The sequence below is a fragment of the Onychostruthus taczanowskii genome, unplaced genomic scaffold, assembly GCF_017590055.1.
Source record: "Onychostruthus taczanowskii isolate IOZ18803 unplaced genomic scaffold, ASM1759005v1 scaffold71, whole genome shotgun sequence".
Lineage (NCBI taxonomy): Eukaryota > Metazoa > Chordata > Aves > Passeriformes > Passeridae > Onychostruthus > Onychostruthus taczanowskii.
This window is the reverse complement of record NW_024504898.1, coordinates 4,309,599-4,327,148: the sequence shown is the minus strand read 5'-3', so window position 1 is coordinate 4,327,148 and position 17,550 is coordinate 4,309,599. Positions and strand designations below refer to the sequence as shown.

The 17,550-nt window shown below is 38.3% G+C and overlaps 1 protein-coding gene across 3 annotated transcripts in view; it reads right to left on the bottom strand.

The window, feature by feature from the left end:
• Positions 1–8,295: 8,295 nt before the first annotated feature.
• GABRB3 (gamma-aminobutyric acid type A receptor subunit beta3) overlaps positions 8,296–17,550 on the bottom strand; it is a 112,749-nt gene continuing 103,494 nt past the window's right edge. The window contains exons 9-10 of one of the 3 annotated variants that reach the window (XM_041422107.1): positions 14,533–14,538; positions 8,974–9,324 (exon numbers count right to left, since the gene is read on the bottom strand). In XM_041422107.1, coding sequence (XP_041278041.1) covers positions 8,974–9,324; positions 14,533–14,538 — 357 coding nt within the window. Of the gene's footprint in view, positions 9,325–13,694; positions 13,707–14,532; positions 14,539–17,550 lie in introns of all 3 variants that reach the window. The other 2 variants (XM_041422106.1, XM_041422105.1) reach the window with 2 other exon arrangements.

Here is a 17,550-nt window from a genome sequence, read left to right as displayed (position 1 = left end):
TTTGTATATAGGAACGTTTCTGGCCAAAAGTTCTTCACTTCCCAAATTAGAACTCTCCCATAAATTCAACATGGTTCAACACTCTTAGGTCTCGATAAACATTTCCTTTCCAACAAAGCATGTAATATGTCGGATTAAACATCACTAATACTTTAAAAATTATATCAACATTTTTATTAATAAAGAATAATTTAAATACCTGTCTGTTGCAGTAGGATGCCAGCCATCTGGAGATGGGGAGAATTTTCTGACCTGCCAGATGTGGTCTGCTTCCATTTTTTTGGTGGTGGTTTGGAGGGTTTCTTCATTTAGTTTAGCATTTTGTGGCTAAGGGGAAAGCCTGGGTTTTGTGGACTACAATGGACAAACAAAAACTCAGCCTGGTTGTTTTTCACATCAACATCAACAATGTAGTTGATTGAACTAAAATCCCAAAAAATCCTATCCATTGTGTCTACTGCAATTCCTGGTTTCAGTCCACTACTGTATTTTGATCTTTCCTACAGTCATCTTCTAGTCTGGAAATTTTTATATCTTGATCTTCATATAGTCAATTAAGATGTAAATTTTACAGCAGTCTGGTTAATATTAATTTCAGGTGGTATGAAAAGCCTGTTGAAACCTCTGAGAGCCTTTCTTTCAACTATAATGGGCTTTGGATCAGAACTCATAATAGCAGTAATTTGCTTGAATCTATTCTAGCTAATGAGTGATTAGCAGATGCTTTTCCCCCTCTTTACCTAACACTTGATAAACCAGAATCCATGAGGAGCTGTGTACTAAATAATGGTGTGATTTTACAACCCTCAAATTGCTTTAGAAAATAGATTTATAAATCATGCTCATAAAGGCAACGGATATTGACAAATTCTCTACTATTAAAGAGGTGGCTTGCTGTGCTTTATGTGAGCCTCTCAACAATAAAGTGTTACCTGTCATGGGGTAAAACTAAAAACTACGAGGTCTTTATTGGTGTCTCCTTTCTGTTTTCTTTTATTCGAGGTGATTTACATGTCTTTGGTATTTCAGCTCAAATTTCCTCTTTTTTTAGGATCAAATCCTTGTTTAAACATTGTTAAACAATTGTTCCTTTGTGCAGGAGGAGAGTTATGCAAAGAAATTACTTGTTGTTATTCTCTAAGTCACCTTTCCAAATCCAAGCAACCTTTCCAAAACTGAAAGATACCAACTATCAGGATTTGTTCTACTCGACCTTTCTTGATATTTAGGCATCTGGCTTTCCAGCTCAAGCAATCAAGATGATAATTAAACCTACATCTTTGTGAATGTCAAAACTGTCATCTGCATTCAGGATGTTACAGGTCTGCAAGAAATCATGATCAAGAGAAATTTAACATCAGTGAGGTCATTAGCAAATTGTTCCAGCATTGGCTTCACCAAAAACTACCTTGTCAAAGCAAATGAGATACATGGAAATGTGTTATATTAGCTTCCCATATAGAATACCCAATCAGTGTTGTTATAAAATAAGCATTTTTGCCAAATAGAACTGTGAGTAGTATTTTAAATAATGCCCAAGCAGTAGTTGCAGGTAATGGGTATCCTTTAGAGTGTTTCACTTGTGAAATATTGCACTATGTGCAGTTGTATATGCATTTATTACACCAATTAATTACTTTCCTGCAGCAAATGGGCATTGTATTTTTAGAGAAACCAACAAAAATGCTCTATGCTTCATATTAAAAAATGGAAAATTAAATAGTAATTCAAAAATTAATTAATGATGCAGTAGCCTCTAGCTCAGAATAAGACCGAGTCAGGCCCATTAAGTTCATGCAAAAACATGTCTTGAAATTGTTCCCATTTGCAAATGAAGTCATGTTACAGTTTTCTTACCCTCAAACAATCAGTAGTAATTTTCCAATAGCCAATGTGGTTCTGAGTTTTCAGCCAAAGCTGTGAACCCACACTCAGCTCTAACTGATACCAAAGGGAGGTGACAACTGTTGGTCATGATATGGGATCACTCACATCACAGGACGTCTTCTGTTGTCTGCACTGAAACCGTTTCATCCAAAACATTATAAATATAGGCAAGTGTAGGAATTATTTCCATTTCCCTGGAATTATTTCTCTCTCATGCTCCCTATCACATGCAAAATTCAAGCACAGCAACTCCAGCTGCAGGGCAGCATGCAATGGCACTTCTGTGCACAAGTTTCCTTCACTCAAATCTCTCTTTGCAGATGGTTTTGCAGCTAGTTGAAGAAATGAAGCTAAAAATGTTGGCTTGGAACTCCAAATGTGTGCTTCAAATAGCCAGGATGATAGTATGTATTTCCATTTGTTAAAAATAGGGTCTACAAAGATGGAAGGACTAACTGGATACCTCAGATAAATGTGCCATGTGAGATCGAGTGAATTCAGTCCATGTGTCCTCTCCTGTGACAGGAGAATCGTACAGCTCTGCAGGGCCAAGCAGCACATCCAGTGTGCAACAGTCCAGGAGCACAGCAAGAAATAGAGAGTGTTGGGAGAATCCATGCCTTGAAGGCACTCACAGAGACATGCCTGGCACCCAAAGCCTTTTCATGACAGGAAACTCCCCTCTAAGATGCAGTTAGATGTAGTGCTTTTGTCAGCTCTTCACATCAGAGGCAGATGACTAAAGCACTTGCCCAAAGAATGCTCTGGGTCATGTTCCAGGGTCATTCTCAGCTGAGCTGGAATGTTCCATCAAAACTCTCCAGCTGCTCAGCCAAGAAGACAGACTTTTGAAAGCAAGAGGAGCACACGTGCCTGACTCCAGCCTCGCTCTCGGCCAGCTTGCACAGGGAAATTTACTGTCTGCTTGTTCCTGCTACTGCAGTTGTTTGTGCCTCTCACATTAAATATCTCCAATGGAAAAAAGATGTACAGATTGTTGCTAAAAATTTAAAATACTTCAGCATTTACCTACATTACTTGTGTTTTGGACTGCAAACTCTTAAGAGTAGCCCTGGGCAGGAAATTTTTTATCAAATTACTTCTGTCCCTGTAGATTAAATGTATAACTTGAAGCAAAATGTGAGCCTGGGTGAACAGAGAGAGGGTCTTAATTGTCTGACAGCCTACAAATTCCTCTTTTTCTAGTATTTTTCAAAGGTTGGGAAAACAGGGTCCCTAGTGGCAGTGCTGGCATTTAAGGAGAAGGTGCGAAGCAGCAGCTCACTGTTAGACTAATTATAGCATCTGATCTGTGAGAGACTTTCTAACAAGCAGAGGATTTAATGGTACAGCTGAGCAAGTCAGCACTTGGCAGCGCTGCCTGCAGGTCTGGGCTCTCCGTAGGGGGTGGTTAACCTAGTGCAGGGAAAATGCAAACTCTGACCTGTGATGTGGATGAGGGATGGAGGAAATGCCCAGGAGAGCACTGCTGGGAAGATTTAAAGTGTTTAGAAATTCCCCACGCTCTGTCCCAGGTACCTCCATAAAAGCACCAGCATCTGGAGACAAGTGTGCTAACCCTTGAAGGCTAGAACATAACTGAAATATATTTAAATACAATATTAGAATGAATAATCCAAAGATTACCATCATGTATCTCAGCCCTGAGTCCACTTGCTGTTTGCCAGTGTACTTCTGGCAGCTGGGGTAACAGCTACTTTATCTCCAGGTTTTTGCAGCAGGAGCAGTAACAGCTGAAACTGCTGACCTCAGCTGCTGGTGCTAAACTGGGGGATAATTCAGAGTTAGCCTAAGGCTCCCTCTGGAGTTAAAGGAATGATCAGTGCCTCCAAGGAGGGATTCAGAGACAGGGTCAGAGTCTTTCTGGAGAGCTCAGTGTAGGGAAAACCCAGAGAGGTGCTCTCCCTTTGCCTTGCTGGAGCTACGCCAGTGCAGGGCCACTTTCTGTTTTCTCTTGTAACTGGGGAGAAGAAAACTTGCTAACCTAAATTAGGTTGCAGTGCTGAGACAAAGATATACCACAGTGAATGTTGCAAAGCTAAGGGACATTGTCCAAACAAATATTGTGCTTGCTTAAGCATTACCTTAAGTTCAGTTAATTAGTGATTTAAACTTTGGCTGATTTTAGGGGCAGTTGTTTTTTATTTTTGTACTATTACATATTCTATCCACATAGCTTTAGTTTTCAAGTACAAGTGATGCTGTATGTTGGGAAAACTGTCAAAAGGTTTGATTTTCTGAACATGTATGTCAGAATCCACAAATCAGCTCTCACAAGCTATAAGGACCACATAAATTAAACACCCATGATCTGAAATAATTTTTGTAAAGCTCTGACCCTGTATTTGGAGGAGTTTGAAGGCACTTATGAGAGATTTCTTTGTTCAAAACCAATTCAGAGAAACCTTGAGATTCCCACTGGTTTTAGTTCAATTTTTAGCTACTGTTGTACCTCTTTTAGCAGGTGCCACTTGCTGTTGTGGCAGTTGTGACTATAAAACCAACATCTGTGGAAAACCCATCATTTCTACTAGAACCTGAACTCCTTTGATATAATGAGCAAATACTTAAGCAATTAAATAGTATTTATCCATACATCATCTCCAAAATACACAAAGAAATGCAACTCTTAGCAAATATTCCCAATCACAAAACTAATCTTGCTACAAGGTTAAGCTCTCCTACTCTACAGTGCAAGCTGGACTAGACAAAATAGATCATAGATGTTACTTACAACCTGGGAAGCATTGCTAAAAGTGAGCAGAAACATGCTGAAGTAAGAGGGAGCCTTTCTGTTGATTTAAAAGGCCATTACAACTGTGGTGCTGAATATTTTTTCTGCTTTTAAAATTGTTACATATATCATTAGCTACTATGAGAATTAAGCAAGCATACGACAGCTTGTTCCCTCTTTCCAAATTTTCAAAGTATTTTTTGATTTTGGGGGAAGGGGTTGTAGCACTAATATCAAGGTGTCTTTAAAACCCCATTTCACAAAATTCTCTGTATCCTGACTCCTCTAAAATAACTTATTTAGCAATAAAATGTTTAATGAACACAGTGCTTGATTACTGAAACATATAAATAAACATTGTCTTGTTTTGATATTAAAAACCTCTTTTGTGTCTTGAGTAGAAGCAGTCTTTTTCATACAAAGCACAGAACAAACCTTTTGCTCTTAACTGGCAATGCCACAGCTTGAAGACAGATTGGTTTGCTATTAAGAATCTTGCTAAGTCAATGGATGTAGTTTTTCCTTCTTCCTTTATTTACTATGTAAAGCACTAGGAAATATAGTTGTTCAATGCTCCAGAATCTCTTCTTCTATTTGTGTGTTGTTTAGAAAATGCTTCCATATTTGGTCTCTTTCTGTAAAATGTGTAAGACCAATCATTACATGCTATTTAAGATTAAATTTGGTTAAACAGTCATCACACTCCCTCCATTCCCAGAAAAAAACCCAATCAAATAATTTTTAAATCCTTTTTAATAAATTAATATTCATTCATCAATATTTTCATAAAGCATCTCTTCATCATTCCATTTTACTTTTCTTTTTTTCCACTGCAGAAGAATACCGAAAATACATAGCTGTGCCTTAAGCAAAAAGGACTGGGTTTTAGTTTATCTTTACAATGGGATGAAATCAACTTGGAGTTAAACCACCATAATATTTCTACTGTTTATTGACCCTTTTGGCTATAACAGAAGATAGTTCCAGTTTTCATTTTTTAAAATGCCTTTTACAAACAAATTATATGTAAATGTTATTTATAGTAGTGTTGAGTTACAAAGGAGTTAATTAGCTACGAAATACAATACTCTGGTGTGATTTAATTGAAATTACCGTTTTTAGTCTTAAAGCAATCTATGGTTAAAATAATATACTGCAGCTAGTGCACAGGGTCAAGAGCCAGAAAATGGGAGGTCAAGGCAAACACTGTTCTTATCACGTGGTTGTACGTGTGTATTTTTGTGTGTAAGAAGTCGTGCTGGGACTGTAGGAACGGAATTGGCAAAAAAAGGCACAAAAAATGTGTGTGTAACATGAAGAGTTAACCTTAAGCGAGATTTTCTTCCTGGCTTTTTTCAAGTCAAACCAAGACTTGGATCTGTTCAAGGTTAAAGCTGTTTGTGACTAAACCAATGAATGTGAAATCTTTTGAAAAAGCTGAAAAAAAGCCTACTTTTTGCAAGGACAGGCAAGATGGGGAGTACAGTTTTCTGAAGGGGGCTGCAGTAACGTGCTGCCCTCCAGCAGTGCAAAGGGTATGAGAGGGACAGAGTCCTCAGAGACTCAGCCCTCTTGCACATGCAGGGCCCCAAAAAATCCACACTGCCTCTTTGCAGAGAGTAATTTTCTGTCTTCTTGGAAATTCTGGTTGAAGCCACTGAAGAACTGATTTCAGTGGGATTTGGAATATACATTTTATCACAACTAAAAAGTCACTTATGGAAGGTTTCTGCCTGGCCATGTGATTTCTAGGAGGTGGGGCTTGAAGAAAAGGGAGTGCTGTGGTTAAATGAGGAGGGCAGGACCATTCTCAAATCTGACTTTTTAGGGTAGTTCTTTTAGAGCACTTACAGGACGACTTGCTTGGGGATAATTTCAGTAGGGAAATTTTTCTAAAGCAAATCCTACCATTTAAAATTTTTATTAAAATCAGATAGTTTTATTTAAACATATTTTGCTCTTAAGATAAAAACTTAGGAGAGGTTTTCAACAATTCTATCTAATATGTATTTTGGGAGGGTTTTAATTGTTAGTTTCTTTGATTATAAAGGTAACAATGTGCTCTATAATCCCTTCACAGTTTGGAGATATATTTGAGAGCTCACAATATGTTGCGCTGTACCAATGGGACTTAATACTGAGGAGCTTTAAAACACCAAGTTTTTCTGCTCCAGCTACACAGGTTCCTTTGAGGCTCTTCATGCTGTGTAGTTGTCTGCAGATACAGTGCTTAAAGACTGCAGCTTCAGCCACTTTGCACCATTGCCAAGGATGCAGCGGGACTGCGGCGCTGATCCTGCCCACGGCAGCAGCCGGGGTTCCGGTGAACATTCCCGGCTGGGGATCGCACTGCAGCCGCGCCACAAGGCAATGAGCCCAGCCCATCCATGCTCAAGGAGCAGCCTTGAGGATGGAACTGAAACACCTTTGCACACCAGGCTCATCTACACTGGAATTTCAGTCCAGAGCAGTTTCACAGTTCAGCTGCAAATAGGGATGGGAACACGGCAGCAACCCAAATATCGGTGCTCTACTCACAGGTAAATCAAGTCCTAGCGAGAATAGGGGGTGGCCGCTACAGAGCCAGGGTGGCCTTTTCAGCTTCATTCATATTTGATTCTTTTGCTAAATGCATATCCACACATATTTTTGCCCATAGAAGTCTCCAGCTAGCATTCAAAGCTCTCTGTCAAAAAATCCCATTGATGTCCACAGGAATTTCGCATGCAGAGAAGTGTCAGGGCTAAGCCTGAATTCTATTTTTTTAGATCTATTTATGCTATTGTATTTGTTGTTATTTGAGAATGTACATGATAGAAACACTGTTTACAAAAAATATATCTTCTTTTCTTTAGAAAGATTTAGTTCTGCTAAATAACAAATTAGGTTTACAGATCTGAAATTGGCATACCTCGATGACTACAATTTACTAGAATGAAAAAAGTTGGAATCCCAGGGAGGGAGCGAACTGGGATCAAAACTAAAATGGTCACATTTGCATGAAGGGTATGTTAGAATACAGTTAATGCTGAAACAAAACATACTCTTGTGATCTGTGATGGCAGCACACTACCTTGGTAAGTGTAGGCGTATACTTTCAGTACATAAATAAAATATGAAAATGCTCCATTACTGAATCAAAGTATCAGAAGTGCTCTATTTGCTCAACTCTAGAGAATAAAAAGTTATAACATCACAGAAACAAAAATATGACATAACATGCGGTCACGATAGCAAGCACAGGAAAGAAAAATATTGAGAAAATATACTTATATGCATATTATGCAAATATATTTTACATTAACATACAATGTTATAAGAATGTTAAATAATATGAATGCATGTTTAAAAAAGGCTACAGCTAGGTGATTTCATGTTGAAGTAACAAATAACCTGAGACATCTTCTATGCTTTCACTGGAATAACAATCTTTAAATCTACAGCAGATGTGGAGCACATTGACAGTAGTTGAATTCTCAGCTATATTATACTAGAAATGTGCTGTTCTTTTTCAAAATGACATGGCAGCTGGAATCAGTCCAAGGGAAGGATAATGTGCTGTACATTTACAGTACTTACAAAAGATTCATGTCACTGTTGATGGACACTTAAAATGTTTGTTTGAAATATTATAAACCTGTATATGTCTCCAAAGACCTACAACACTCCCATGATCAGTTTGCTTACTGCAGAAGAGAAAGCAAGAGATCATTAAAAACTATGTCCATCCTGGACTGGGAAAATATGTATTATGACATATATAAACCCAAAAAATTTAGCAAAGAAAAATAAATTTGGCTTGATGAAATGGTAGTTGATGGATCTGCAATATAAATAACTTATTTTAAACTTACCAGTGTAATTTTACTGCTTTATGGTTAGTGTGTATGGCAGCATTTACAAAGGATGTTACTAAATACAGACTTTATACATGATTACAGCTGTTCAAAAATTTCTATGACAATCAAAATTTTGTATTGATAATATACAACACTTACTTTCTCAAGGTTTGCTTCTTTGATGACACCTGCATTTCAATTTAAAAAGTTCCTGTGAAGTGCATTCTATGTTAAAGTGTCCATAACCTCAAAATGAATGTGTTCATGTGTGTGTGCATACATATATTTTTGCTTTGCAGTATGTGCTTTAAAGTACACACAGTTCTTTGCTACATGTATTCACACATACATGAGTATGGTCTACATAGTAAAAGTTCATATATATATTTTTTTTATATATAAATATATATATATATAAATATATATATAAACTCTGCAGGCAAGTAATACTTCACTTGTTATAGTTGAAGTCCTTTAAAAAAACTAAGTCACTCAGTTAACATAGTATAGCCAGTAAATTAAATTGAAAAGAGAAAATGTGAATGGAAACACCATTCTTGACCATCTGTCGATGGCATTCACATCTGTTAGATCGGGGATTTTTATTTTCAGTTGCGAAGACCTTCTTCGTAAATGGCCCCTCTTGCTATGGGAGCCTGTTCTTTCTGAGGGACGCCTTCCAAGGCTTTCACGATGTGAGCTTTGCTTTCTGTACTGGATTCCTGAGTTGTCAAAGGATATAGTTGAATTTCGGGCTTCTGTAACGCTGGTGGTGACCTCGTTGCTTGCCACCTCGTTGTGAATTTCAAGCGATGTTAGCAGAATGTTTCCATGGGTGTCCACCTGGGGAGAAAAAATAGAAACATAAATTCTTTCAAAAGAATTGACATCGATGAGCAGAATGTGGGTGTATGTAAATCACCAAACCCATACATATCTAGAAAAATAATGTAATTAGTTTTAAGCATGTGATAATCTTAAAAAAGAAATGGCACTATTCATCTGCCTAAAATTAGGCAAGTACTTAAATACTTTTACATCATGCTTTGTTATCATCATACTACCCAACATCCAGTACACAACCATACTAGGCAAACTCCACCATTTTCTTCTCCCTCTGAACCAGCCACATTTTAGAGGATGCTGTAGTTCAGTGAAACCTCTGCATTGCTGGCAATGGCACGAGAGAGTAAGGGATGGATCCTCCCCCTGCTACAGTAGGAAATTAAATTTAACTGGCTAGATATTTATTTTCCTAACTGTGATCTAAAATAAGTATTTACAAAGTGCCTGTGAAGTTTGCTAAAATCACAAGAACAGTTCTTATGTGCTGAACTCTGTATTTTACAATCACAAAGCTTATTTACAACTTATCTCCTGAAGTTTTCCTTCCAAAGTCATTTGCATGGTTTTCCAATCATGGCAATTTTTAACTGCATGGATTTTCTGTATGAGTGATTGATCTTAAAAACTAATGAAGTTAAGGCATAGAAAAAAAGTGAGGAAACAGGACAGACTCTTCCCTTTCACTGCCCTATTCCAGAAGCAGTGACCAGTGTTTAGCACTAAGTGTACTTATCATGCTAACAAAGTCAAAGTCTTGTTAAGAGAAATTTGAGAGAGATTTCTGTGTAGATATGTTGGTTTAGTGTTAATAATACTTTGCTTAATTTAATAGCAACTACAACTGCAGAAAGGTCAATGTTTGTGTTAGCAGTAACCATACCCAGTCAAGGACTAGGCATCACCCTGATAGACAAAAAACCAGGTCCCTGGCCAGCCATATCACAGAGACTCCATACAAAAATCCTAAAAACCTCATATATATTTCCAAGTACAGAACAGTGTAATGCCATTTTCAGTAATAAAGAAAAAAGTCCTGATCATTTAGAGTCTTAAAATCTGAGCCAGACTCTCCAGTCCTCCTGAGTGGCAAAAGAGGAGCAGCACAGAGTTGTGTATGGCTCCATCAGTCCAGATACCTTAGGAAATTCCCATGAGTGGCACTGAGGAGAAGTTCCAAGGAATGGTGTCTGAATCAGTATTTGATAGTTTCATTGGTGGGGCATCACAACCTACATGCCCCAGGCCCTACATGCTGAAGGATGTGCAGTCAATACAGGTAATGCAGGGATCAGCTCCAAAATTTTCTGCCAATTTTGGGGCAAGGAAAATGATGGCTGAAGGTAAAAAAAATGCCACATTCTGGGTGTTTTCAGACAATTAACACATGTGCGACTCTGTTCAAGAGAATTTAGTTCTCTATGTCAGAAATAGGTAGTGAATCATGGAATACAGGATAATTTCCAGTTTTACATATGCAATTTATTCATCCATAATTCATCGCACAATTAATACATTTTTCTAACCTGCCACATGATCTAGCAGTGTGAACTGTGTAGTAGTTGAACATCTCATTCCAGAAGCATCAGTTTAAAAGTGATTGTAAAAACAGACTATTGTCGCAGCCTTCTGAAGTTTGCACAGTCATCTGATACCACGTCCTTTGCAAGCTGTGTGATGGATTAAAAGTATGCGCAGCTATGTTTCTGTCCATTCGCATTTAACTTTTTTCATTCTTATTGAGATCTTGTGAAATAGATATTTCTTTCATCAATTATTGATGCTTCAGCTTATCGCTTCACAGGGAAAACAATTATGATAGTATATCAGTAATGCTTTGCCAAGGTGCTTGCAAATGGGAATGGAAAAAAAAGAATGTAAAATGCTATGAATGATATACAGCCAAGTAGGAAAAAAATTCTAAGGTATCTAACAAATCCTGCTGCTGTAGGCAATGGCACATTATGCTGATGAGTGCCTATAAATAAAAATAAACAACATGAACAAAAATAATGGCATGGAGAAGCCTCAGTGGTGATTAAAAAGAATTTATTTTCTCCATTGCAGAAACCCTTTGGGTAGAAAAGTAAGATCTCAAGGTTTGTAGAAAGGAGTTTATGCTGTTGAGCAATCTCTGTAACCAGGGAATAAACACAAGTGTATAACTTGTATTATAAACACAAGTTTAAAATAATAAACACAATGTATAAATGTATACATGACTGTACGTGACTGTATGTAATACAGTCATGGATATCATCACTACTTATAGTGGTCTCTGAAAAAACTGATTCAGTTTCTTCTGTTCCCTTTTTTTTCCACTAAGAGTCTAAATTATGATCAGGATTTTTTTTTGGTGCTACGTGTAAAATATCTCAACAACCTGTTTTTTCCTTGTGTAGCTTAAAACTAAATCTCCCATCCAGACCCCCATGGCATCAAATGTTATCTTTCCCATCTCCTTCTAGGCTTTAAGAAACATCCTTCAGCTTAGTAAAGATGTCATAGCAGAGACATTTTGGTGGGCTTTACGCCTAGAGCCCTGCCATCCCCTTGCAGGTCTCTATTCCTTTTCCTTCCAACACCACAAATGTCAACTCTTCTTTCCCTCAGGACTTCCTGATCTCTCCTGATTCTGTCTGCCACCTAGATAGACACAGACACCAGCCCATCCTGGGTACTTTGTCCTTCTACACTGAACCTTGACTGTTGCGAGCTGTCAGTTGAAAGCCTGTATTATGGAGGGTACACCTATGCATTCAGGCTTCTCCTGATCAAGGAATTGATTTTATTCCTATTATTTCCTTGCATGGCATAGCCTTCTTCACCTTATCTGCCAACTTCACATGCCACCTTAACACGGCTTCTGCCTTTGATGTGCCAACTTTTCATGGTTTGTCACTGCATCTAGAAATCAAACCAGAAAGGCGGTCAAGAAAGTTGCAACTTTTGTGTAAATTCTTTTTCTGAAGATACCAGTATGTCCTATGAAGCTGCATGACAGTATACATTTTCCTCAAAATGTCAAATGAAACATATTTGGAAACATAGTTTAGAAATTCATCTCTTTGCTAATGGATCAACAGGCTTGCATGTCAAATATGAAGAAGGAGCAGATGGAGAGAAGAAAGGGTCTGCAGAAGCTAAATCAGCCTCTGGTCCACAGATATTCTTGAGATTTATTCTCTCAAATTGATTCCTTCAGAGGTTTTGAATAACCCACCTAAGCTGTTGACAACATTAGAGCACTATATGCTAATACTTTGTGACAATCTTAAGGCGATGTCTTAAAGTATGAATACTTAATGCATGCAGCATGTTAAAAAGTATTTGCACATAAACATGACTTTGGAATCATTTAAGCAAGTATTTAAATTACTTTGACAAAGGTATACAAGCTCTCTCAATGAATAAAGAAACAAACCAATAATGGCAGGGTAACCTGTGCAAGTCGCCTCATGATTGCCTGAATATACAGGGAAGGCAGAAGACTTCATGAATGAACACGAGTGTTGCTCAGTGGCTCCAGGGAAAATGTTACCCCAGGTATAGATTAAGAAAAGTAGCTGACTGGATTACAGGCAGTCATGGCTGTGTATGACAAACAGGGCCAATGTCTTTGATAAAATTTAGTTTTACTCTGTATGAGCCCTAGAATACAACTTATCACCTGGCTCAAAAATGTCACTCTGTGCACTGGAAATTCTCCCCAAAATGCTAATAGCAGGCTTTACTCTCAGATGCTGTTATAAATCAGAGAGGACACTGTGGATTTGGCCAATTTCCCCTCAATTCTTACCATCCTTCTTTAACCAGAGTATTTTCCTTTTTTCACTTCTCTGCCAACCCTGTGCTTCCATTCTTTTTGCAGCCTTCTTTCTCTGCACTTTGGCTCCACTGAAGCTATTCCTTCCCACTGCTCCACTATGGTCTCCATGTTTGGTTCTCACATCTCCTCCCCAACACAAGCAAGGGTTGGTTGTTTCCTTTTGATGAATTTCCAGTAAATTCATCAAAACAGATGAAAACAGCTGAGTACCAAATCACTAATTAATTCTCTGCTTAATCAGCATGGATACAAATATGCAAGACCAGTGCTCTTGTTTCAGAATAAATTTTTATCAAACTCCATCCCTCCCACCTTTGAGTAACTACAGCTCCTGCACCAGGGTGAAGTGACTGAATCTCATATATGTGAATTTTGAGAAGTAGATTCACCTTTGAAGGTTCACCATTTCTGAACTATACATATTACAGTACAAGTGAAAAATTCAAATACTCCAGCAGCCTAATGTCATTACCCATAAATGACTGTGACTCACCTAACTGAAGCCAGAAAGAGGAGGATTAAGACAACATTCACAAAGAACTTGCTCCTTGCTCTTGGAGGAACACCACGTCACCAATGGACTCAACTTGGATTATACGTTTCAGGTCCAAAACTTCATTGCCCTGTTATATCTGGGAAGTCCAAAATCTACTTCTTAATTCTGCCTAGGATCCAGGCTCATTTAGATGTTAGCTATTCTAGTTTAAAAAACAAAATGCAACAGCTGCTATTAAATATCTTTCTCCAATACTTTTTTTTTAAACTTTGACTTTAAAGCCACTTTGGAAGCACTTTACTAGGGCTGGAAAACTACCATAAGCCTTGATTTATTATTAGGTAGAGTCTGAATTGTTTCAAGTTCATTTAGTTCTCTGTTTAATATTCCATAAATTTTAAAGAGTATGTTACAATGAAATCTCTTTTTCCTCATAATTCTTTCAGAGGAAGCACTTTGCTCAAAAATAGGAAGCATTTTGTTCAAACCCCATAGGTATGTTTACTTGTTCATCAATCCCAAATTTTCAAATACCATGTAAACACTTCCCATCATGTGTAGCAATATAAATGCAAATACGGGGTTTAAATAACATAATGAAAAGCTCTGTCTCTGTAGTTAGTCTTGCATTATTTTACATCCAAATTAGTATTTAAGTACATACAGAATCACAGAATATTCTGAGTTGGAAGGGACCCTCAAGGATCATCTGGTCTGACTCCTGATCCTGCACAGCACCATCCCCAAGAGTCACACCATGTGCCTGAGTGTTGTCCAAACATTCCTTGAACTCTGTCAGGCTGGCACTGTGACCACTTCCCTGGGGAGCCTGTTCCAGTGCCCAACCACCCTCTGGGAAGAGAACCTTCTTCTAATATCCAACCTGAACCTCCACTGACACAACTTCAGGCCATTCCCTTGAGTCCTGTCACTGGTCACCAGAGAGATCAGTGTCTGCCTCTTTCACCTTCTTTACTTATGCATAAATGGCTTTCCAAGATGTAGAAAAATATGCAATCAGGCCTTAAGTTTTATCTGTGCTTAAAGCTAAGTACATTGACCACATTTTACCTTGGATATTTAAAAATAATTTAAAACTGCAGGCAAAACAAAAATTATAGTTGAGTGTTCTCCCTGAGTCCAAATGTTGATACTTCTCTCACTGCCTTTAAATATATTTATATTAATTAATAAGCATCAAAAAATGGAAGAGGTAGTTATGTTATATCAGCTTAGTAGATGAGCCTAGGATAACCAACAGAACTGGGAAGATGGAAAGACCTTGGAAAACAGGGAAAGTATGAAGAAACAAACTAATTAGGAGCTTCCATATTATTTTCACTGTCTATCAAGTAATAATGAAATTCTACAATTAGCCTTGATGTATTTCAATGGAGGAAGAAAAGGAAACAAATGCATAGTCGTTCTTTACCCTGTGTTTCACATTGTCTGGATTATTACAACCTCTGAGATGTCCTATGAATTGCACATACAATCCTTCTTACTGTCTCAGGATTTGCACGATTCATACTTGTGCAAAGTGGCTGCAAAACAAAACTAGTGCGTGCATGAGTCTCAGTGCACAATGAATGTCCCCACCATGAGCTACTGGATGAGTGTTCTTCCCACAAGAGAACTGTGCTTATCACCCTTGACAGATATATTTCACAATTTGGTACCTACTCATCATAGTGGTGATATAAAAATCTCCCACTGTTAAAAAAAGCACTGAAACAAGTATCCAGGAAAGATGAAGATACACATGAGAATACTGCCAGTTTTGCTATTCTCATACTTCCCAATTTAAACTGAGTGATAATTCTTCCACATAAGTCAAGGTATTAATTTTCACAATGAAATCCCACTTATGAGAAGGGTTGCTACAATTAACACAACTGCTAAGTAGATGTAAGTGGCCTGAGCCTCTATTCTCAGCAGTGCCTGGTGGGAAGCTGCTGCCTTGGCCAACAGCGGGGGTTGGAGCCAGGAATCTCCAGAGCTAAAAATACATGCAGACACTGCCTGATGAGAAGGGCCTTTTTACAAAGGGTTATTGCATTATTCTTGTCAGAGGAAGCTCTTCCCACATGTCTGACTGCCATTGGGGGTTTGAAGCTTGAATGAGCTTGTGTGATAATTACCGTCCTGATTGGTACTCTGGGGCTGAACTTTTGGTCCCACCAAACTGAAAACATAAATTGCCACAGTTTGAACCAAAAAGCAATGTTTCCAGCAGGGGACTTTAACATATATCACATCAACTGTGTGGATTGGCCCAGAGGGAGCAATGTCCAAAACACATGCTCACCATCTGATTATGCAAGTAGCCTATACCACAAGAGTGAACAACAAGTGACAACAGGATTGCCTTAAAGCTCTCTCACGCTGATTTAGCCTTAAATTAGGCTTTATCTGAGCCCTATTTAAAATTAACAACTTATGTAGCAAAACTGAAAGCTTTGAGAGCAACAAATGAAGCCTCAACCTGCCAACACAAACAGGATAAATGGAATTGATTCATAACAATTGCAATTAATTTTCAAAGGAAACATTTTTAGAGACCACCTATTATTTTCTGACAATTTGTCTACAATCAGAGGACTTTAAGCATCAATACCATATCAGAAGAAATATTTCATGAAAAATAAAAATAAATTTCTTCCTTGATCCTAGAGCTTGCCCTCACATACGAAGCAGAGCATCCAGGCTTTCAAAAGAGAGTTTTCAATCCCAAATGAGTATGTGTATGAAAATTGGTTATACACCAAAAAAACCCCAGCATCCTGTGCTTGTCTCAGTAACTATGGTTTACTGTGATAGGCTGGAACAATTCAGTGAGGAATACTATTTACAGTGCATTATCTGAAATAAAATGTGATGCAAAAGCAGTCAAAAGAAGAGACAGCTAAGTGTGAAATTTCCTCTGTAGTCAGCCGCTGATCTACAGATGAGTCACTCAGAAAGGATCACTCAGGTTTCATCTCATCACCAGCTCTGAATCTTCTGAAACCTTTTCCAGAGATTGAATTTAGTCAGATGTGCTTCAGCCATCATGCCACCTTCAGCAGTGCTGCACAGGAGAATACAGTGCAGAGTTTTTCTCTCCCCACTGCTTTTCTTTGTCACCTCTGCAATGTGAGGACACTGGCTGTGCCAATTCCATCTGCAGGAGCTCTTCTTTGCCTTACACCTGGAGCTGTTGCCTCACTGGTTTCAACACACGGACAGAGCTGGACAGCAAGCCATAATGGGAGCACTGAAGCCAAGAGACAGCTCAGCAGCAGCAGCTGGTGGAGCCCTCCTCAACACAGCAAGCCTGAGTGGTAGCGTATCAGGACTAACTCAGAGAGAAGTACCTAAAGGTCTGGCACTGGAGAGGCACATCCAGAGCAGCAGCACCAAAATGGAGGTGGCTGTGCCACTTTTGGCTTCTCAAACCCATAAACTCTGACAATGCAAGTGCTTTCATTATGAAAATGACTTACTGAGTATGAAGTTACTGCTTTGCAAAGCAATTATCAAATACAACACCAACATACCCACATCTGTGCATTTTGTAGTCTAGAACATTTTTTTTTTACTAAAAACCTCCCTTGCTCTACAGTCCAATAGGAAAAGAAGAAAAAGCCCTTTTGCTACTATAAGAGGAGTGTTTTTAACCAAGCCTGCTAGCTTGCACTCCAGATTTCAGTTCTCTGATGTGTAAAAAATAGACTACAATAGTAGTATTATATATAGCTGGTTCTACTGGTTTTCATGGGCTAATACACTTCTGAGTGGAAACAACGTGCCATTTTCCCACTGCCTTCTCTTGTTCCCTTTGCCTGAGAGAAAGACACTGTCTCAGCATCACTGCCAGTCTTGGGAACCATAAAATATAAGCTTGAACTCAGGGCCTGAG